This window comes from Palaemon carinicauda, chromosome 16 (genome assembly GCF_036898095.1).
Source record: "Palaemon carinicauda isolate YSFRI2023 chromosome 16, ASM3689809v2, whole genome shotgun sequence".
Taxonomy (NCBI): domain Eukaryota; kingdom Metazoa; phylum Arthropoda; class Malacostraca; order Decapoda; family Palaemonidae; genus Palaemon; species Palaemon carinicauda.
The window spans coordinates 133240517-133265516 of NC_090740.1; the positions used below are offsets into that span (position 1 = coordinate 133240517).

The following is a 25000-nucleotide window of genomic DNA, read 5'->3' on the forward strand; positions in this document are numbered from 1 at the left end:
AGACCATTATAATAATAATAAAAGACTAAGGGATTAGATAAGCAATACAAAAAAATGCCATCGCGTTTTAAGAAATAGCAAACATGATGGATTTACACTTATAATTTCCCTTTACCCTTGATTTGCTTGCTCTATTCACTCATTTCTATTTTAGATGCTATTCATAGTATGTTAACAATAACATGCAAATTACTTTATTTGTTGTTTTTTTATATACTTTGACTTAACAAAATACAATAATTAATATTTTTTTTAATGAGTACGTATGTGATGCAATAAAAGAAAATAATATTTAGAAATAAAACGGAGAAACAACAATTAATATGTAGAACTCTCAAAAGCACACTACAAATGAAAATAAAAAATGTATGCATACAATAAATATTTAAACATATAATACTTTACAAACAAAATTATTGTGTAGCAATGATTTAGGATTGATTGATTATTGATTGATTGATTTGAGGTTTTCTGGCATCCTGACATCCAAGGTCATTGACGCCGATATCGTTTATCATAATTAAAAAAAAAATTCAATTAAAACCATACAAGCAAAGATGCCATTTTAAAAGTTAATTATCTTTCAGAAGACCTGCTTCTGAAATAAAACTAAAAATACCACTAGCATGGTAGGACACGTCATGTCCAAGAATCTTGGAAAGGATGAACCTGCCATCCTCACCTCGAGCCTAAAACAGATATCTATTTCTTTCACTACGATATGTGGGGCATTCGGTTAACTAATGCCTCACGGTCAATGGTACCAAACAGTGGTCGCAATATGCTGATGTTGGCCAGCCAGCAAAAACTCATGTGTCATCCGAGTGATACCAATGCGGAGACGACAAAGAATAGTCTCCCACTTACGGGACATCACGTTATACCTCCAAGAGGATATAACATTACTTATTTCTTTCATCTTTTATTCAAGTAAACTATCCTAATGATGTTGCCAATTATCATAAATAAAATTCTTGATTGTAGGTTAAAAATCATTACTGGGAATAGGATGCCTTCTTCATAGCAACATAGCTGCAGCATTCTTGGCCAGTGAATCTGCCTTCTCATTTCTAGACACACCTACGTATGCCGGAACCCAGCAAAATCGAACTGTTATACCTTTCATACCAATACTTAAAAGCCACTCTAAATTCTTTAAAACTAGAGGATTATTGGGATTAAAAAGTTCTAAAGCTTAAGGGCACTTCTTGCATCACTAAACATGGTAAAATTGGCCTCGTCTTGTAACACTATTTTCCCAATAGCAGTTAGTATGCCATAAAGTTCAACAATAAATAAAGAGGATGCTAGAGGAAGTAAACCTCTACAATTAAAAGCACTACTATATACTCCTAATCCAACGCTAGCATCAGATTTGGATCCATCAGTATATATAAGTCAATACCCTGTGTTCTTTAAGATATTCCATAAAGAGCAACCTGGCTTCGTAGTCAGTCATGTTCTTTTTTATACCAATAAAATATTTACAAAAAGATATATCCGGTAATTTCCATGAAGGGGTTAATGATATCCTACATGGCAGCACTTTATTTCTACCGACATCTAAACTGTCCACTAATGTTTTTACCCAGAAACCATAAGGTTGAGGAGATTTTTGGTACAATTCAAAATATCTAGAATGCCTTACAAGGTTTGCAGTCTGACAGGATAAAGAATTAGGAAGTCTTTGCAACCTAAACCAAAACTGAACAACAAAAGACTTCCAGTAAAGGTCTAGGGCAATTCTCCAGCTTCAACAAGGAGGCTTGGGAGAGGCGAAGTTCTATAGACTCCTATGAACAATCTGATACCAGCATGGTGTACAGAATCTAAAATATTTAATAGGCTTGGGGTGGCTGAGGAGTATATTTCACACCCATACCTAATTTTTGAAAAAAATTGAAGCCTTTTATAATTTCAAAAAAGTTTAATGGTCTGCCCCCTATGATGTATGGGACAAAACATCTAAGATTCAGAGCCTCCAGACATTCTACTTTTAAGGCTTTCAAGTGAGGAACCCATGTAAGCATGCAATCAAAGATCAACCCTAGAAATCTAACTTCACTTACACTTGGGATACGTTGACCTCTGATGTGTATATTCCGGTCTGGATGTACTCAATGAATACGACAGAAATGGACAACAACAGTTTTACTTGTCGAAAACTTATATCCATTTATATCAGCCCATTGTATTATTTTGTCGATTAAGAGTTGTAATTTTCTCTCAACCATTACCATTCTAGCTCCAGCAAACGATGTAGAGATCATTTAAAAATAGTGTTGAGAAAATATTTTTAGGAATGACTGAGGATATCCCTTTTAATGCTAGTGCAAATAGGGTTACACTCAGCACAATACCCCAAGGAACTCCCTCTTCCTGACATTTCCTTTATGACAAAGTTTCACCTACTCAGACTTGAAAAAATCTATGTGAAATAAATACTTGAAAGAACAATGGCAGCTCTCCCCTCAGTCCTAGATTATGAATGGTTTTAAGAATACCATATCTCCATGTAGTTTCATATGCCTTTTCGAGGCTAAAAAATACTGTTATATGGTGCTGTTTGGAAGCAAAGGCTTCACAAATAGAGGACTCAAGTTGTACCAACACAGCTGTCGTTGAATGCATTTTCCTAAATCCCCACTGGATAGGTGATAAAATACCTTTCTTCTCAAAGTACCACACCAGTCTTGCATTGTCCATCTTCTCTATAATCTAACATAAACAACAAGCCAATCCAATAGGTTTGTAGTTTGCTGCTAGGAACTTATCCTTACCGGGTTTTAAAAAGGTTAAAATAATGGCTAGTTCCCAAACACTTGAATAACTATGATCATGCCATATTCAGTTGATAATGCTTAAAATAAATAACTTTGTATTAACAGGTACATGTTTAATCATTGCATATGGAATTCCATCGGGCCCAGGGGCTGTACCATTAGAAGTAACAAGTGCAGAATCAAATTCTCTTTCAGTTAAAGGAGAAATGCATGACTCTTCCCTTCCTGTTGCAAAATTTAAAATTTTCGTTTTTTCAAGTTCCTATACTGGTGACCAGGGATTGCTACACATTTACATGATACATTTGAGAAATGATCAGCCAAGGCAATGCTAACCTCAGTTATTCCAGTCACATAATGACCATTCACCTTCAACAATGGTGGTGGGTTGGGGGTGAATTTGCCTGCTATATTCTTTACTTTCCTCCACACAGAAGATGGTGGTGTTCTACTGTTAATGGAGGAGATAAAAGACACCCAAGATTGGCGCCTAGCTTCTTTTTGATGACATAACAGAACTGTGCTCAACATTTCTTGTATAAAATTAAATTCACCTCAGTACGGCGGCTGTGCAACCGAGTTAAAGACTCCCTTGTGGCTCTGTGTAGGGCAGTTAGTTCTGAAGACCACCAGGGGACTGGTCGTCCTTTCAATAACCCTGTTGTTTTGAGGATTGAATTTACGCCTGCCGTTTGAAGGGTTCCATTCTGCAAGTCTATGACATCATCAATATTCTCAAAATGTTCTGCATTCCCTTCAATTTCACTTAGCTCATTAAATCTATTCCAGTCCACTTTGTCAAGATTCCTTCGTGGCGATCTCTATAAAGGTAGATCATTGTTGGTGTTAATAATGATTGGTGCATGACCACTAGTAGGCCAATCATCCAATGTCCTCCAATCGAAATCGAGAAGGCAATTAGAGCTTGTGATTGATAGGTCAATGCACGACAAGGTACCTGTCTGAATATGAAAGTGTGTGGGCTCTCCTGTATTAAAGAGTCCTACATCTTCTTTCTTCACAACTGATGATACAATATTTAGGATGAAAGTAATTTCCTTTAATATGCTGGTCATATGATTACATAGTTTCTTGATAAAAGAAGAGTAATTAACACGTTCTTTTATGTGAAATAACAAAATCAATAAGCTTATGTAAAAACAGGAGTGAGCTCTAGTCGACTTCAGTGAAGCTTAGAAAAAATATCCACAGCCTTATCCAAATCGATTGGCATTTTGTAATTAGTGTGAACTAATGCCATTGAGGACAGCCTCTTTCCTTTCATGTCAGCCTTCGTGAAGGTACAGAGTCTTCTTAAAGTGCTCGCAGACTTCTCACATTCACATGATGTTACTGGAAGCGTGAATGCTAGAATCCAAGTTTATATATAGGTTTTACTTATTTTAGGCAATTTTTAATTTGGAATTGTATTGTTTCTTTTATCTTTACTTTAGGTAGCACAGATGATAACATTCGAAATGTCGAAACGTTTGTAATAACTATGTATGTGGCGACATTAGTGTTTCTGTTTCTCATAGGAATAAGATTTCCGAGAAACGTCCCCATTTCTCATCTTTCCAGCCTCGACACATGTCAGTGGGATAGAATCTTTTGGCAGCAACTTACGCTTCAACTTCCATCTTTTCAGCTCATATGGGACTAGTTCTGGTGATAAGAGATCATCCTCATAAAGTTCAGCAGCAGGTATTAGGTCGATACCTATGTCATTATTGTACTGGGCTCATGGTACAAATCCAAAGTGGCTTGATGCAGTCTGGGAATAGGGATAGTGATATTCATTAACTGATGAGTCAGAATGGGCCTAGTGCTATTGTCTTCCTGCTTATTTTGGTTTGCTTCGAAACACTTCAACTTTTGAAGCCATATTCATAAATGTAAAGATTTCATAAAAATTATTAGCGATGCTCTCTCAGAGGTAACGGTACAAAACCTCTACTTCATCAACCATGCCAAAGGTTCTTATAATAACCAGGGACATAGGTTAAGATGATTTTTACAATAAAATCAAAATTCTGTATGCAATAACTTCAAGGGCTGTAATGATGTGCACAAAAGCTATGTAAAAATTACGATGTGTACAAAAGTTATGTAAAAAATTATAGGATAATGTTACTAAAAAAAGAAAAAAAATAGTACAATACACTTCATTTTGTCTATCAAGTTCCACATTTCTTGAAGTGACTTAAAAATACCTAAGTTTTAAACCGTGACTACTGCAGTGGATGAAGGTAGCTTTGGGGGTATCTTTGTTGATGAGTGCCTGGACTCCAACATTTTCACTACTTATATTGCTGGCTCCATCATATCCTTTTCTTCTGCAGTCTTCTATTGGTACGCTTAATTCTTCCACAACTGTATTCATATTTGTAACAATATGATGACCTGTTATCCGGGGAAGAGAACGTATTTCTAACAACTCTTCATTATTGAGATGAAATTTCATCTGCCATAACTGAAAAGAATTTGGCTTCTCTTACCTCTTTAACAATTCCATTTAGGATTAAGTGTTTGTCAATCACTTCACTCACTTCATTTTATATTCTTGAAGAGATGTAGGTGGCATTCAATATTCTGGGCTTTCCCAGATGAGGCTTTAAAAGGGTATCAGGAGCATAAGTGGTGGACTACCGTTAAATCTGCACTCTTTGGTGTAGATGCAACAGTTATTCCTTTACTTAAATTTAACCAGATGGCTCTGTCACTCACTGTCCAAAGGAAAAGGCAACCCTTTTGGCCGATGTGTTTGACAGTAAGCAGAGTAATGAAATACTCGAACTTCCTCATTCCTGTTCCTGAGGCTAAACTAACTAGTTTAGCTTTTTGATCTGGTGAAATTACTGCGCTCTTGATGGACCTTCAAGCTTATGGAGGTGTAGACCCAAATGGTATTTTTCCTTGTTTTTTATACTGCCGATTTCTTGGCTTCAAAGTTATCTGTCATTTTGCGCAAGTTAGCAAGAAGAGGAGCTTTTAACACTTGTTAGAGAATTGGTAATGTTACTCCACTAAGTAAATGTGTTTGTAGTAGCTCAAGTCCAACTGATTACCACCTTATTTCCATAATTCCCATATTATCTCTTGTTTTTGATAAGTCTTTTGGCAAAACGTCTTAATAGGTTTGCTGAAGGTAATCATCTGTTCCCTAGTTTGCAATTTGGTTTTCATAAAGGCCTTGGAGCATGTGATACCGTTCTTACAATCTCCAATGCTGTACATACATCCCTTGATTGTGGTCAAGATGTTCATATGATTGGCCTTGATTTCAGTGCTACCTTTGACCGTTTTAATCATGAGGCCCTTGTTTTCAAATTCAAACAGTTGGGAGTGGGTGGGTTATTTCTTAGCATTATTATTGAATTTCTAGGTAATAGATCGCAAAGAGTTGTTGTTGATGGGCACCATAGTGAGTATAGGAATGTGATATCTGGTGTTCCTCAGGGTATTGTTCTTGGACATTTGCTTTTCATACTATATACACATGATATGTGGTTTGGCCTAGAAAACAGATGATGCTACCCTCTTTGCATCAATTCCATCTCATGAATGTAGATATGGGGTTGCTGAATCCCTTAATAGAGAGCTAGATAAAATTAGTGCATGGTGCAAATTATGGGGTATGAAGTTGAATTCTAACAAAACATAAAGTATGATTGTAAGTAGGTTAAGGGCAGTGGCTCCTCAACATCCGGATCTCAGCATTGATAAAGTTTCCTTAACTTTGTATGACTTTTAAAATTTTAGGTGTGATTCTCGACAGCAAATTTACTTTTGAGAAAGACATTAGGTCTGTGTCTTCTTCAATTGTACAAAATATTGGCTTATTGAGAAAGTCTTTTAGGATTTTCGGTGATCAATCTATTCTAAAGAAGTGTTTTATTTCTTTCATTCTACCTTGCGCATCAAGTATTGTTCGCCTATCTGGTCTTCAGCTGCTGATTTTCATCTTAATATGTTGGACAGGAACTTACAGTCTATTAGATGTCTTATTCCTGATCTAGATATTATTCTTTGGCACCACCGTTCAATTAGTTCATTACGCATGTTACATAAGATTTTTTATAATTCTGACGATCCTTTACATTCAGATCTTCCTAGACAGCTCCTTCCAGTTCGTAATACTAGGCATGCAGTTAATTCTAATAGTTGAATCAGTACAACGTCAAAAGTTCAAACTTGCAGCAAATGTTTTTATGTTGAACAGGTGACACAAGTCTTTTTATAGTTTATATATGAAATATCTGTTTTAATGTTGTTAATGTTTTTTAAATATTTTATTTTAATTATTCATTACTTCATATATCGTTTATTTATTTCCTTATTTCCTTTTCTCACTGGGCTATTTTTCCCTGTTGGAGCCCTTGGACTTATAGCATCTTGCTTTTCCAACTAGGATTGTAGCTTAGCTATTAATAATAATAATAATAATAATAATAATAATAATAATTTGCACGCAAAAGTGCAAGGAAGTTCCCAGGATTTCTATTGTCTGCCATTGCATTATCCCCCCTTAATCCAATGCACTGGTGTCTAAATAAAATATTGTCTCTGCTGCAAATGATAAATATCGTTTCTCTTTTAAAACCATTTATAAATGTAGTGGCCTACTACTAAAGAATATTGTTGATTCTTAATAAAAAAAAAATATAAAAAAAAAGACTTGCCAAAAAAAAAAAAGATTGTTATTTATTAGTTTGTAAATACAGTTGAATAAGAATGATAATCACAGAAAATATGGATTTCCAGAGATTTGTTGAGGGGGTGATCATTTGACCACCCCAACACCCCTGCTCCCTCGGTACCAGCATGGCATCCACCTTATCCAATTTCCATATTGATTACTTACATAAATTAAAAAAAGAAAAGACAACTAACATCGCAAGGTATCAACAATATATAGTAGCCTGTTTCTCTGTTTGATTCACATACATACCAGTGCGAATAAACCTATTTCACAGAAGAGTTAACTCGCTAAAGGTAATAGGGTCTTGACATTGGCTTCATGTAGGATGGAATGTTCTTCATCAAGCTGTTCATAGAGGAATAATTATGTTGATAATCAACTTTAAAGGTTTATAACTCCCTCATGAGCAGTAGAGACAAGGGAAAGATCAACATCCTAGAGACCGACCATATAAACATATGATCAACGCCCAAAGCCCTCTACAACCAAGCTACCAAAAGGGAGGGTAAGGCAGAGGTTGCTAATAATTCAGCAGGTAAACGATAACGATCTATAGGCTCCCCCAAACACTTATCTCTAGCTCAAAAGGACGGAGAGGTTGCAGACTCTACTAAACACTATTGGGATTGATTAGGCCTTGAAATCATAATCACAGACTGCAACACGTTCATTTTCAGTTGGGTACCATAACCCTCCTATTTATGATATGAAAGAAACAAACCTTTGGCAGATCCTTCAATTGCACTTTTCTAAGAAAAAAAAAAAAGTCTCAGAATCCATATATTTATTCTCATATGTTGGAATTATGGAAGAGTAACTGTTGATTGAGTAGGATATTTTGATAAACACTAATTAATTTTCTCATAGTTTGATGAACTCACTTTTGCGATGACAAAAATTTAGGGTAATTCATGTTTGTATCGGAAGCAGTTTATAGTAAAAACACTTCATCCTCCATGCTCGGGTGTTCTTTCTTTTGAAGTATTTTTATCTAAACAAGAAAGTAATTATTTACTAATACACATAACACGATAAAGAGCCCTACCCATTAGATAGACATATTTCAATGCGAAAAGAATAACACTGAAGCTCGCATAAAAATTCCAATTAAAGCTATTGAAATTCCTTTTTTTGTCGTTAACCAGCTTAACCATATTTGAAAAGGGGTTTGGGAGACTACGAAGGGACACCTTTCTGAATTATGTATTGAGGTGAATCATATATTGTAGAGTAAAAATTGAAAGCAAGGGGCAATATTTTTCCCAATGCGGCACTGAGAAAACAGTTTAATGTCGGCAGCTGCAACAGCCAAAATTACAACATTTATCGCAGAAAGTGGGATACGCAAACAGAAAATAAAATGTATAAGCATTTATACTGTAAATATATGACAGAGAATAAAAGAATAGCGATGACCGGTTAAAAAAAAACTTGAGCTTTTACACTTAAATTAGTACATATGCTTTATCTTTTACACAAAGAAAATAGAAAAAATAACTCATTTGAAAGTATTCACCTCCTGGTTAAGAAGGTGCCCTTCACCACCCTGATCAAGCCCTTAAACAGCAGTCTGTCTTTCGTATTATATATACGGTATGTATTTATATGTGTGTGAAAATTCTTACATAAAGTAAGAGAGATTAGTAAAAAAAGTATGGATACTCGGAATTAAACTGTCAAAACTACCAGGCATAGGATTAAATTTCAATTATCCCATTATATATTTAATAACACACGCATAATTATATATATATACAGTATATATATATACATATATATGTATATATATATATATATATATATATATATATATATATATACATATATATGTATATATAGATATATATATATATATATATATATATATATATATATCTATATATATATATATATATATATATGGATATATATATATATATATACACAGTATATATATATATAGATGCTGTAGAGTTCTCTTCCTTACGGGTACACTCGGACACTTTATTCTATTATTTCACTTCCTCTGTTTTTTTTTCTTCTTTTTTTAAAAGTGCGTTAGGCAGGCTTACTAGAAGGATCACGGATTACTGGTGGTTTATCAAGAGGTTGTCCTTTCCTTTCCTTATCTATTTCTTTCATCCCTTCAGTTGAAGTGGCTATCCTGGAGGCAGTACTTAGCCTTACATAGTGTGTAGGTTCCGCCATGTTGACCAATTTTTTCCAACTTTTTCTCTATACTCTATGGGTTGTATCAATCGCTTTATAAATATATCTGTCAATATTATTACTGTTATCAGTATCGTTAGGTTTGTTTTTATGCATGATTATTTTTTTTATTGCTTTTATTATTATCTTGGATGGAAACATTGATGAAAATCTGGAACTAATGAGTCCTAGACTTCATGAATATCATCTTCTGTATTGCAATATTCATGGTCTGCATGCCAATATTCAAGATCTTACAGTATGATATTGTTCTATGCTCAGAGGCTTTGGTTTCTAAAATGAGGCACTCATCGGAACTCCCATAATTTTGAAATGGGATGAAATTCCTAGGGCAAGGGGAACAGTGGTGTATATTGGGATTGAGTACCCTGATTCTCATAAGTCCTGGTATGAATGTGGATGTCATGAGATTCAGGTAATAAAAGTTTGTGGCAGGCACAACAACTTTTATTTGTGTTCAATTTACCAGAATTCAGACATGGAGGATTCTTTCTTCGATTGCCTTCTTACCATTACCACTAAGAGACAATTAGATGATAGAAAGACCTATTTTTTATGTCAATGCTCACCTCAGTTTTTACTACTGGTCGCCATGGCCTAAGAGCTTTGAACTTTACCTCTGAATCACAGGTCCGGTAACTGCTTGGACCTAGTATACACTGACTCCCATGGCATTATAACAAGTAAGGATGGTTCTGTGGTTGAGACATCAGTTCATGCTTTAATTTCATTAGTGGTGAAGCCTGAACAGCCTATTCCTGATGTGTCATACTCTTGTAAGATTTTCATAAAATCTCAAGTAAACTGGAATGGTATATAAGACCTTCATTAAAGGTCTGAAAGTAATTCTCCATAATCAACAAAGAGGCTTGAGATAGGTTAAGTTCTAAAAGCTCCAGTGGCCAATCTGATACAAGTATGGTGTATAGAATTTAAAATCTTCAATCAGCTTGGGGTGGCTGAAACCTGTAATTATTTCTTTGAAAAAAAAATTAAGGACTTGTACAACTTCAAAATAGTTTTACAGACAGCACCCCATGGGACAAAACCTTAAAAGATTCAGAGCCTCAAAACCTTTTATTTTTAAGGCTTTCAAGTGAGGAACCCATGTCAGCTGTCAGTCAAATATCAATCCTAAAAATCCATTGGCCTTTGAAGTACATATCAGCACTAATCGTACTCCCCAAATACAACGGAAATGGACGACAACAATTTTGCTTGCCAAAAACTTAAATCCATTCATATCAGCTCAATGAATAATTTTGTCAATTGAGAGTTGCAGTTTTCTCTCAACCATTGCCATTCTAGCTCCAGCAAATGATTTGGAGGGATTATCTATAAAGTGTTGAGAGAATATCTTGGTAGCTGATGGAATAAATCTCATTTACGCCTAATGCAAATAGGATTGCTGTCAGCACACTACCTAAGGGAACTCCTTCCTGACATTTCCTCTCTGACAGAGTTTCATCTACTCTAACTTGAAAAAAATCTATGTGAAACGAATGCTTGAATGAACAGTGGTAGCTCTCCACTCACTCCCAAAATAATGATTAATTTTAAGTATACCATATCTCCATGCAGTATCAGAGGCATTTTTAAGGTAAAAAAAAAAAAAAAAAAAAAAAACTGTTACATGGTGCTGTTTGGAAGCAACGACTTCAGAAATAGAGGACTCAAGTTGCACCAATACATCAATCGTTGAGTGTAATTTTTAAAACCACACTGGATAGGTGTTAGAATATCTTTCTTCTCCATGTACCACACGACCATCTTCTCCACGATCTTACATAAACAGGCCAGGCTGTCAAACCAATTGCTAAAATAATAGGTAGTTTCCAAACACTTGGATAAATATGATCTTGCCATATTCTGTTAATAATGCTTAATATAAATAACTTAGTATTGCCAGGTACATGTTTAACCATTGCATATGGCATTCTATCAGGATCAGGGGCTGTCTCATTGCAATAACATGTGATGAATCATATTCTCTTTCAATAAAAAGGAACACTATAAGATTCCTCCTTTTCCGTTGTAAAATTTAAGTTTCCATTCTTCAATGAAATTTAGATTAGTGACTACAAGTACATGGTGGAATTAAGAGCAAATTAAGACAGTTTGGCATGGCGAAGCCAAGCTCTCTACAGAGTGCCACTCTAGTTCATATCGTGATTCTGAGCTGCTTCACACTTGCACAATATGTTGGAGAAGTGTTCAGCCAAAGCCTTGCTAACCTCAGATGCTCCGGTCACATACTGAACCATTCACTTTCAACAATGGTGGTGGGTTGAGCGTAACTTGCCTGCTATATTTTTTTCATTTTCCTCCATACAGAAAATGGTGGTGTTCTACAGTTGACCGAGGAAACAAAAGATATCGAAGACTGGCCCCTAATTTTTTTCCATGCACAACAGAACTGTGCTCTACAATTCCTGTATATTATTAAATTCTTCTCTGCATTCAGTATACGCAATACAGTTAAATATTTTCCTGTGGATATTTGTAGAGCAGTTAGTTCTGAAGACCATCAAGGGACTGGTCACCATTTGAACAACTGTGGTTTTGGGAATTGCATTGAATCCTGCGGTATGAAGAGTTCCATTCATTAAGTCTTCGGCATCCTCAGCACCTTCAAATTGCTCTGCATTCCCTTCAATTTTGCAAAGCTCCGGAAATCTATTTCAGTATGCCTTGTCAAAGTTCCATGGTGCGTTGATTATTGCGGGTAATTATAATAATTGGTGCATGATCATTAGTGTGCCACAGTATGCCAGTCATCTAACATTCTACAATAAAAATAGAGAAGGTAGTTAGAACTTGCAATTGAAAGGTCAATACATGACAAGGTACCAGTCTGAACATGAAAATACATCGGCTCTCCTGTATTAAGGAGGCTCACATCTTCATTTTCCACATTTGATGATATAAAGTTGTCCCTTGTGTTTGCTAAAACATCAGCCCATAAAAGATGTCTACCATTTCAATCTCCTGGTAAAAGAAAAGATTGAGGGAGCTGTTGAATCACTACTATTAATTATCATATATGATGTTGCATTTGGAATCAAGTAAAGAAAGAAAATTGTGTATTTTCACCATATATCAATTAATGAAATTACTACCTGCAGAGGGGTACGATTAGACAAATGTTTTTGAGGAACATCTCGACGAACGTATATAAGACTTCCATCATGGCTCCCAGAATATTGATTGAATGGCACCCTATAGCTATCATATTCTTGAGAACAAGGAGTATTAGCATCGAGCTTGCTCCCCCTTTGACATACAATTATAGAGCTCATGAATGAGGTGCATAATTTCTTCATATTTTACCCTTAGATCCTGACAATTCCATTGAAAAATAGAGTAAAAAAACTATGGTTTATTTCTTGAAGACACCTTGGATAGAGTCTTTCCTTTAGAAATTTTTAATCAGACATGATTTCCCTTTGGCTTCTTTAGAGGAGGTCTTGATAATTTGGGTTTTTTATTAGTCTTTCAATTTGTTTCCCTTCCATATAATTATTTTCTTCTTGATCTGAAATATTAACTGACAAAATATCATACCTACTTGATGTCATAACTTTAGTGTTCATTACTGAAGGGGGTGAGAGAGATGGAGGTCTCTCTCCTTTGCAATTGAGAGGTAGTGAGTTATAAGGTTTTAGCATATTCCCCACTACAGGTGCACATGATAACTTTTTTAAGTGAAACCTCCATCAAATCATGCAAGGATACAGCCTTAAGTAGAGGTTAGTACTATGGTTTGTAATGGTGGACAAAGACTGAATAGAGATGGGCAACCCCTTATTGTTAACCAGATATTGGAACCTCATGGGAGCTACATCAGCTGAGCTGGTGCCTACACTCGCAGCGTGATTTTCCGGAGAGTCCTTTATAGTGATATCATCCTGATCATTATATGGTTCCACTTCAGGAATAACTGGTGGTTCTACCTTGATAGGCACATTAAAAGAATTAATGTTTTTTGAACGTCTATCCTCTCTCTAACAACATTAAGTGAATGGAGAAAAAAAAGAAGTGGAGAAAGAACACGAGGAGTCATGCTTACTCCTAGCATACGAGTTTCTACCTCTAGTAGTTTGTGAGGGAATAACAGGGACTTTTCCAAGGCAGGTCACTTAGGGCACCTCCTACGAGGACCGTGTCTATGGCTTTTAATTACTGAGACGGCATTTGTAGCAGATGGGGGTGTCACTCGAGGAAAAGGGGGAAACGATTCTAGTGCCCTTTTTTAGCACGAAAAGAAGATTGTCACCTGAAAAATAATGTCTGTTGTTCCGAAATTCTTAGCATTACGAACATTAGGCAAGGTACTTGTGTGAGTATGCTGTGGTAAAGCAACAGGTTTGTCGTTCATATAACCAATGGTTATTATTATTATTATTATTATTATTATTATTATTATTATTATTATTATTATTATTATTATTACTAGCTAAGCTACAACCCTAGTTGGAAATGCAGGATGCTAAAAGCCCAAGGATTCTAACAGGGAAAATAGCTCGGTGAGGAAAGGAAATAAGTAAATAAACTAAAAGATAAGAAATGATCAATATTAAGTATTATACGAACAGTAATAACATTAAAACAGATCTTTCATATATAGAAGATAAAAACTTTAAAAAAGCAGGAGGAAGAGAAATAAGATAGAAAAATGTTGGCCAAATGTACCCACAAGCAAGAGAACTTTAACCCAAGACAGCGGAGGACCATGGTACAGATTATGGCACTATCCAGGATTAGATGACATTGGTTTGATTTTGGAGTGTCCTCCTAGAAGAGCTGCTTTCCATAGCTAGAGTCTCTTCTACCCTTACCAAAAGGAAAGTAGCCACTGAACAATTATAGTGCAGTAGCTAACCTCTTGAGAGAAGAAGAATTGTTTAGTAATGTGTGTTGTCAAGTGTATAAGGACAGAGGAGAACGTGAAAAGAATAGGCCAGACTAATCAGTGTATGTGTAGGCAAAGAAAATATGAGTCGTAACCAGATATATGGATCCAATGTAGTACTGTCTGGCCAGTCAAAGGAACCAATAACTCTCTGGCAGTAGTATCTCAGTGGGTGGTTGGAATTGTAAGCCGACGGTACCTAATATGGAGCCAAAACTGAAGAGGGAACACAGCCACGAGCAGGTTCCATTTGTATTTAAGCTTTGGTCATGGCAGCACAATCAGAACATGCATTTTCATGTCACATAGATCGAGAGGTTGGAGATCCATCATAGATTTGTCTCATTTGAATCTATTTTTCTTACAAACAAGGTTCAAAATAGAGAATTCGGCCACTGTTATTCAAGCCATCAGGAAAAACAACTTCCTCCTGACCATAGACCTAAAGAATGTGTACATTCATGTCCCCATCCATTCTGCCTCAAGGAAGTACCCAAGGTTTTCCTTTCGAGACATAATTTTTCACTTCAAGGTGCTATGCTTCAGCCAGTCAACAGCACCTCAGGATATTTGCCCTTATCTCAGCCTGGGCTCATGTCATGGACATAAGGCTTCTGAGATATCTGGACAACTAGCTTCAGGCAGTCTCAAACTTTGCTTATAGAACACGGAATCATATCCTCGACTTCTGCAAGGAGTTGGGGATTCAACTATATCTAGAAAAGTTCAATCTCATCCCTCCACAGTCTGCCAGATATCTAGGCATGGATATAGACTCTGCCAACCCAGATCGTTTCTAACTGCCAACAGGGTGGCAAGATCCAAGAAAGTGGCAGAAACCTTCTTTGGAGGAAAATTACTTCCTGCCCGATCTTGGCAAACATTCCTAGAGCACCTCACGTCACTGGAGAAGTTGGTCCGCTTCGAGAGAATGCACCTATACTCGGTGTTGTGGGCTCTGAAGACCCAGTGGTGCCCTAGGAGGTAATGACAAATCTCCAATGGTGGTTGAGAAAGGGGAACCTCTTAGCAGGAACACCCGCTCAGGTCTCTCTCCTGAAGTATCTAATACACAGTGGCAAAGTCTTAGGAGGCGATATTCTTTCCTCATCATGTAGCATTTCATCAGAAGATGGTGTATTTCTTTTTCGAGAACTCGTGATAGTAATGGTTGGATTGAATGTCTCATGTGGTATTTTCCCTCCTGATTTCAACGCCTTTGCATAGCTTGTTGATTTATTAATAGCTTCGCGGCATGTCCTACGCTTACATGTTCAATACTGGATATATTGAGTGCAGAGTTTGCTTAAAACGCTTTTAATAGTTTAAACATGAAAGATCTATTCTAATATGGTTACTGTTCTTAAGGTGTTTTAATTGTTCATTAATTCTCTTGTAGTTTATTTCCTTTACTCACCGAGCTATTTTTACCCGTTGGAGCCCTCGGGTTTATAACTTCCTGCTTTTCCAGTTAGGGATATAACTTAGCTAATAATAATAATAATAATAATAATAATAATAATAATAATAATAATAATGTGTTAGACACTACTGTAATTTAGCTCTGAACCTTGGAACAGATACGATTATATAATCATGATCATTTACCTTCTCTTATTATTTGAGAGTAAACTGTATAGAAATGTTAATAAAAATGCCAACGTTCTATTTCATATTATCCCAAGGGAAATTCCTCCCAATAAGCTGTAAATCCTTATGGCCAAGATTAACGGACTCTAAATAATTATTGTGCTGTAATTATTCCGAGGATCTTAATAAGATTGAACTAAATGGTGTTCTAATTGGGAATGATTGTTAAAAACCTAAAAGTATACCGTTTATAACAACCATTAATGAATCAACCGTGAAAGAAAATTCACAAGTCATCAGAAATCTCTGAAAGCTTATGAAGAAAAAGAGTATAATTCTGGAAGTACTTTTAAAACTAACAAACACTCACAACCTTTTAAAGATGTGATGCAAATAAATTGAAATTTTTTTAAACGGTATGGCAAATACATTTACAAGGAGCCCCCTCTAGAACTATCAAAAAACGGAAATTCATCTTCATAATATGCACAATACTTTTCAAATATGACTTACGTGTTAGTGTAATTTATAAAATGGACCCTTTTAAGTGCCTGATGGCGAAGAGGTACTTGCAATAAAGCATTATATCCAGAACTATCAATTCGAAAGATATTAGGGACTAACGGTTTTCATGATTTTGCTTAGTCCACAATATCACAACATACAGATTTAATGTTTCTCAATGAAGAGGCTGACTGGAAAGGTTTCTTAATATCCCTATGTAGTCCAAGACTTAAAGAAACGTAGAAGTCACAGAGAAAGGAAAATTGAGAAATACACAAATTCCTAATATTTGGGTGAAGGAAGAAAAGGAATTACTGCATCGTCAAAACGAACATCGTTTTCTCAGACAAGACATGCCTTGTATTCTTATTCTTACTCATTAGTTAAATAATCCTTCATACTATAAGTTATGCCTACCCAAAAATAAAATCTAACACAACGCATATTAGCCCCTCCATCATACGTTTTTCTGTTTGAAAGCAGTGTTTTCTATAACAATTTCAATACTGAGTTTGAGTTGAAAAACATACTCGTCTTAACATTTAAAAAATTGCTAAGCAGACTTTCCTTTAAAAGTAAAGTTATACAATCCCTAAAACTACAATAGGAACACTATCCCAGGTCGTACGAAGAAACAGAATTAAAGAACAATCAATATGACTAACTAATAACCACGAAGAAATAAGAGAAAATAAAAGTAAGACTTGGGTGAGCCTACTCAACAGGCAATAAATAGCAACTAGTTTGAACCTTCTAAAGTTCAAGAGAATTAGTAAAAAGATTATGATGAGCATCCCAAATTTGTTCAAAAATAGATAATTCCATAATACTGCGTAGTACTGAACTTCACAAAGCAGGAATGGCACAACTGTCATAATCAACTGAATATCTTGTACTACGTAGTTTACGGTGCAGTCTATGGAGATCTTAACTCTAAGGATTTTAAGAAATTTCACTCAGCAATTACACGAAGATGCCAGAAACTAATACAAAGATCTTTGATAAGTACTTTGTTAGAATTAACAATATATCCACTACACTAACTCAAGTCACAAGTCAGCTACTTACAACCAAATAAGCCAAACAAGAGAGCAATATCAGAAACAGTGCAAGACAAAGGAATGAACAAAAAATATTATCAAGATAAACTGGTTATGATTCACAGAATGGAATTAGCAGTCAAAAGTAACACCTAAAATTTGTTTACTTACACTGTCAATGAAAAATATGGAATAGGAGTCCTCAAATGTCAAAGAAACGCGAATCGTCGTAATCCTTAATTTTCACCTGACTAATTTTTGATAGATTTTTGCTAAGAGATTCAATAACTAAAAGGTTCTCACTCAAGAAATGAGATAGATTCCGAAGAGAATGGCATAAAGTTTAATCTCATTTGCATAAATATTAGCTCTATAAAATTTAAAAATCATGGACCTAGAGCAATGCTGTGTGGATCACAATACACTGAATTTCTATAGTTATCACAGTGTCCATACATAACTATTCTTTGCTGCCCTTAAGACATATTCCTACAATCCCACATCATACTTAAAATGCCTAGGGGTTGACATAGTCAAAAAGCAGTCCGAAACTCATGATCAATCAAATGAACCTCATGACCATTTTAAGAATTTTGTACAACTCTGGAAAGTGTAAAAAGAGTATTAAAGGCATCCGAGCCCTTATAATAGCAAAAGTTGCCCTTATGAAAGCCACACAGCAAACAGGTAATTGGTGATTACTTTAATCATACTATTGATGGGTATTACCACTCAGGACATATTATTCAATATAAATCAATATTTGGAAAGTCAACAAATAACCATACAGTGTTCTTAGACAGAAAAAACAAAACATATATGGAGATATCCAGATCATCAGGGACTATACCCAAGGGAAGCCAAGATATGGCGATATAAATTCAAACGGAAAGTAACGAAAATCTTTCAAAGAGAGTTTTCTCTCTCCCAAGAACAAACATTACCATAAATCATGTACAAAAAACTAGTATTTTCTTTATTAAATCAGATATGGATTTTATGCTCTGTCTAGATTATTCCTCTTAGGCAGTTAAAGAGGGAATTAATTAGAAGATCAGATCTTATGAATGAAAAACAGTGAAAATAGAATTTGAAAAATCTACCTAATTAGTCCTAATTGACATGTCAATCATTATCTAAAGAAGACCAATTGTCGTAGGGTATACCACATCTTAACCTTAAGTAATGATATTCCTCAGGCAACATTACAGCAATACCTTCAAGCAATTTCACGGAAGCTCCACCAAGTAACGTATCTCAAGAATCTAATGTCACTGCAATCCCTGTACCGAACTGGAATGAACACCCAGTAGTTAATGTGACAAACAACCCTCCAGCTAACATTTCAAAAGCCCCTGAAACAAACCTAACAGAGGGTCCTGAAGTAAATGTTTCGACCGAAGTACCTTATCCCAATTCTCCTATCGGAACAGATGATCCTTCAGCAAATGTCTCGTCACTTCCTCCAGTTATTTCAGGAAATCCTACAAAAGATTCCCCAGAAAACCCAAAAGCAGGATACCCCAGTGGCATATCTGACACCTCAACCCTTAATGAGAGTAAGAGTATTCCTTTTAGTTTAATCCAACTCATTATTTCTTTTCTTGCCTACACCCTACTCAAGATCTAATAATTATAAGTCTGCATTAATGTGTCTAGTTACTATATGAATTTAAGACATTAAATTCAAATCCCTTTGAATAAGTTTTACATAATGATATCACACTTATTATAAAACACCCAGGCTCCTAGCATCCTACTGTCTCTAATTTTGTACTTTTTCTTTCACATCTTGCTTTCCACTGTCCTTTTAACTACTTGTTTAAAAACTTTCTTTCTTCAGAATTTTATGAATAATGTAAGTTTTCTCTCTAGTTACCATTCCTACCATTCTATGTTAAGCATACAATTTCCAATCTGATCAACTAGACAATTATTTTTAAGTGTCCATTTTCAAGGGCACATAAGAAAGTTTCAGACCATAGTTCGGACCACCTGCTTCTTTGAGTCTATTAGGATGCTTTGTTACCTAATCTTACCTAATCTTATTACATGATTTAGCCCTCTCCATTCCTATTAACATTAATTTAAATATAAATATTCTATTATAATTCTTCTTCTGGTAGGTAGCTAAACTCATTATTGTACTTACCTTATAATTTCTTTTCCTTATAAATCTCATTAACACTGTTTTCTTCACATAAATCATAGTTATCATTGACGTTAAATTCAATTAATTAAATTGCCTTCAAAACCATGCCCCATGTATAAATAATAAAAAAAAATCGATGGCCCATAAACGAAACATCTACAGCAAAAGAACAGAAACTAGAACACTAATGACATTCAAACAAGAAAACATCTTAATTGAAATACATTTTTACAGAGTTATAGGTTAAAACATAAGTTTCTCTTTGAATTTGTACCTAATTATAATGAATAAGGAAACTCCCACACTTCATTACTTAACTGAAAATATCCCAAAACTTCATTGAATTAGTGCATAGAGCTTTCACTGATAAGGATTTGAGGTGTTCTTGAATTCATATTACGTAATGAACGACGCAACTCTTTATTACTTTTGGAATGCTGCTTGTAGATCGCACCGTAGTCTTCGCATGAGTACTCTTGCCTTGGAATCCTATTAGCTGTAAGTTATTATCACCAACCATAGCAAAATATAAACAAAAGCTGTTATGGATATTGGTGATCTGGTACCTATGCTTCACTTGTAGAGTAGATTGCTCGCTTGCAAAGTAGACTAATTCACTTGCTAAGTGAATTCTAGCACTTACCAAGTGAATTATAGCACTTACCATGTGGATCATATTACTTGTAATGTGAATCACATCACTAGCCATATAGATTATCTCACTTGTAGAGTAGAAGCTTCTTTTCAAATGCTTTTCTAAAAGTAAAATATAAGCCACTAGATTTTAAATTCTTGTAATATGTTAATACTCCTATTTGTAAATATGTCAGTGAACTTTTTTCCATATTTGAATAAATTTTGCCTTTTTTTCCCTTTCAATTCACAGATCTAGTTCTTTTTAAAGAATTACTCGATCTGATTCAACTTTGGTTTACCTTGCATTTCCTATCATTAGAAAGTACATGCGTTTATAAAAGGATCTTCGAAAAACGTTTCAACCTACACAAATGTAAATGGTCTCGGATTATACAAATTGCATATTTTCCTCAGATGAAGCAATCTAAATTGGATTTATTCCCAAGAACTCAATTTGCTCCTTTACGTTTTTTCTTAGTGTTTAGGTGGAAAATTAGCTAGTAAGTTGGGCAAGGAACTAACAACTTATGGAGACATACTACCATTAGAGGAAATTAGGCCATTCTAATGTTTTTCGCATACTACTATAAAGGAACCCTTACTCAAGGTAAGGCAGTATCCATTTGACCAAACATAAAGTATATTCTCTAGATACTCGTTTTCCTTCCCCTAGACATCAGTCAACGGTACAGGAAAATTTTTAGCCTGTAGGTTATAACTGCAAAGAGAGTTAATGACGTAGCACTAGGAGATCCTCAACCTAATCAAAATTGGATGAATATATAAAAATTGTAAAGGCAGCAGCTCCCAAAATTCGAAACGAGATCTAAGAACAAACAGACCTAGCAGCCTTTAAGAAGGCAACAGGTATAAAAAAAATGCAAAAATAGATACTGTAAATCTAGAAACAGTTGGAGGAAAAGATAAAGAAGTTATGGAAATCCTGGGGAGAAAGAAATTAGTTAGTGATACGAAGTATAAATTCTATACAAAATAGAAGTCATACCTATGGAAGATGAAAAGGCTGATGATAATATGTGATAAAAGTAGGGTGAATAAATGAAGTTATGAGGATTAAGACTATCCCGAGAAAGAAGGATATCCATGAGTTGTCCGTTTACTTGTTACAGACAGAAAGACCAGAAAAATAAAAGAATGAACGCAGAAGCAGACCAGAAAAAGAAAAGAATGAACACAGAAGCAGACCAGAAAAAGAATAAAATGAACACAGAAGCAGACCAGAAAAAGAAAAAAATGAACACAAAAGCAGACCAGAAAAAGAAGAGAATGAACACAGCGGACCAGAAAAAGAAAAAAATGAACACAAAAGCTATCAAATGAAGTGACAGTAGTAAAGAGATATAATAGAATTAATGAGTTATCAAATAAGAAATCCTCTGAATGAAGACTATGAATATTAGAAAGTGATGAAAAGTGAAAAGCCAATGATACCTGGAGCAACAAGAAATCTAATAAAATATCGAATCATCTATAATATTCCTAAGCTACAAAACAACTTAATTGGACACACTGGAATGAAGAGAGCTGGTTATTAAACTGCTATGAGAATAATTACATTAAAAAACTAAATTAGGGGAGGAGAAGCAGTGTTGTAATTCAGCTACTGTAAACGTAAGGATTAAAGCTTGTGATCAATATGTTTAAGATGGCCAAAATGAAGTTGATAGCATGCTAAAGTACCAAAATGAAAACACTATTTTCTTTTGACAGAAATAATAGACAACAGTAAAGAAACGGATTGTGGAGCAATACCTGGTAATGAATGCTTAACATTTCACAGATTGGTGTGAGGTCATTTTAGACAAGAATTGAGAGAAACAGTCTACTGGACATAACCCTTAAAACTGAAAAGGAGTAAAAAAGGAATTTCAAGGGAAAATAAAATGAAATATAACATCAAATATTGGTATATAAATACCGCTGAAGGATGGCCTTTAAAAAACACCAGAATATGTATGTGATGTGTCAGTGGGAACGATATAATGATAGAAAGACGTGGCGCTGGGATGTAGATTAGTTAAAGGAAATGGAGCAGAAAGAAGAACCTTACAGATTTGGCACAGGTCAGAAATGCAAGAGATTGTATACATAGTGTCAAGAGGAGGAGGTGTACAGGATGGTGGAGAAGATAAAAAAAAAAAAGATTAAAAAAAAATAAAAAAAAAAGTTGGAAGTAATGTAATGAGAATGTAAAAAAAAAAATATGAAAACGATATCCTGGAATGACGGAGGCTGTATTTTGAAAATCTTCTCAATAAAGATTGTGGTTATAGACAAGGGAATATACATATACAAGCCCTTCGTGATAATAAGGAGAGCTCCAAAGTGTAGGACAGGAAGCTAAGAGAACCTAGTATATTTGGATGACCTAGAGATCACATAGCTGTTATGGGAGTAACATGTGGGTGGAATCTGTGCTGTGTACTAAATAAAACACAAGGTATCACAAAAAAAGGTATTCTGGTCACAAAATATACTCCGGTTAAAAACAAATAAGCATGAAATGCATATTATATGTATAGAGGGAACTGATGAACAATGTTAAGATACAGTCATCGTCATCATCATCTCCTACGCCTGTTGACGTAAAGGGCCTCAGTTAGATTTCACCAGTCGCGTCTATCTTGAGCTTTTAAATCAATACTTCTCCATTCATCATCTCCTACTTCACGTTTCGTAGTCCTCAGCCAAGTAGGCTTGGATCTTCCAACTCTTCTAGTGTCTTGGGGAGCCGAGTTAAAAGTTTGGTGAACTAATCCATCTTAGGAAGTGCGAAGAGTATGTCCAAACCATCTCCATCTACCCCTCACCATGGGCATATATGAAATAATCTTAGAAGTAGAACATTTTTGTTCTTTAGAGATAGTAAGAAAGAGAGTAACATTAATGTAATGAAGACAGACATTGGTAAATACAAAATTTCCAATTGGTGCAGAAAGAAAAAAAGACTGCTCTGCTCAACAGAAACCCAGCCACTGGCAAGGATATCTGGAGGATATTTGGAAAATTATGACAATGTCATATCAAGATTTATAGCCTAAGTATTGTGAGAGTATTGCATTATGTATGAGGAAAATGGCACAAAAGGATTAAGATCTCAAAAATTGTTAAGGATTGTGCATATCGTGAGAAGGTCTGAAGAACAACTGGTCAAATAAGCATTATATAAAAAATAGATGGACGCAAGGCCTATAAGAAGCCCGTATATATTATGGAAAAGGGGACTGGTGAAGACCTTGGTTTGATATAGGGTCAGGAATAAAAGAATACACAAAGGAATCATTTCAAACCGAATCACATAAACTGTTGGAAAGACGTTCGTGGCGATGATTATGGTGGACACTTCGCCAAGAAACTGAGGAAGTAAAAAGATGTTTTTGTTGATTTTTTCATAAATATTTGACAGTGAAACAATCATTAAGTTCCATCATCTGACTAACAATAAACACAATTATGAATCAGATGTCCTGTGATTTATATTTTTGCAGCGAGGAAAACTTTTTGTGAATGTGATACAATACAATTGAATTTCATTATTCTGCTTTTAAGAGGAATTGGTTACAGCAATAAATTTGACTATAAGCCAAGTATCTTGCAGAGCGAGACAAAATTTTGACAGTGGCATTAATATGTTCTTTGAACAGTGCACAGTCTGTCTTTCGATTAGATAAAATTACTATCAATACATATTCTGCACAATATATTTCCTTCAAGCGGTTGCACCTTGGAAAAAAGGGATAAGAATGGCATAGAGAAAATATAGTACATTATGCTCTTAGTGGAAATGAGACAAGGATTAGGATATTTTATTTTATAAAATGTACCAGACCTCTTTTCACAAAAGGGGCTGTTTACGACGGTCTTGGAAACAGTTTTAAATCTTTTTCTCTCTTTATTCCCTGGCCTTTGTCGTAGATCGCTCAATGGGAGGTAGTTCGAATAGAAAAATAGATGATGTGTACATTTTAAAATCTTTTTCATAATAATCAATAGTTTTTTTGTCGAAGAGAGGGGAAACATTTTTCAACTCTTTATATATATAAATATATATACATATATGTATATATATATATATATATATATATATATATATATATATATATATGTATGTATGTATGTATGTATGTATATATATACATACATATACATATATATATATATATATATATATATATAAAACATTCAACACAGTTAATAATCTCTTGTTATATTATAGAACCTTGAACAAGTCTAATCTACCCGCAATTCAATTGGTTTTCACACTAATATATTTCTCAGTACGCATTGCAACCTTCCAAAGGCGTCCACCACAGTTAATTTACCGAAAAAAAAAATTCTATTATAATCATTATCCTCATCATTATTAATTGCTAAGCTACAAAATTAGTTTAGAAGTAGAATACTATAAGCCTAGGGGCTTCAACAGGGAAAATAGCCCAGTGAGGAAAGGAA

The 25000-nt window shown here is 34.9% G+C and overlaps 1 protein-coding gene across 3 annotated transcripts in view; it reads left to right on the forward strand.

The window, feature by feature from the left end:
• The window catches only part of LOC137655142 (uncharacterized), a 90597-nt gene that overhangs the window by 61404 nt on the left and 4193 nt on the right, over positions 1-25000 (forward strand). For all 3 annotated transcript variants that reach the window (XM_068389022.1, XM_068389021.1, XM_068389023.1), the window contains exon 7: positions 18939-19298. In XM_068389022.1, the coding sequence (XP_068245123.1) occupies positions 18939-19298 (360 nt within the window). The remainder of the gene's footprint in view (positions 1-18938; positions 19299-25000) is intronic.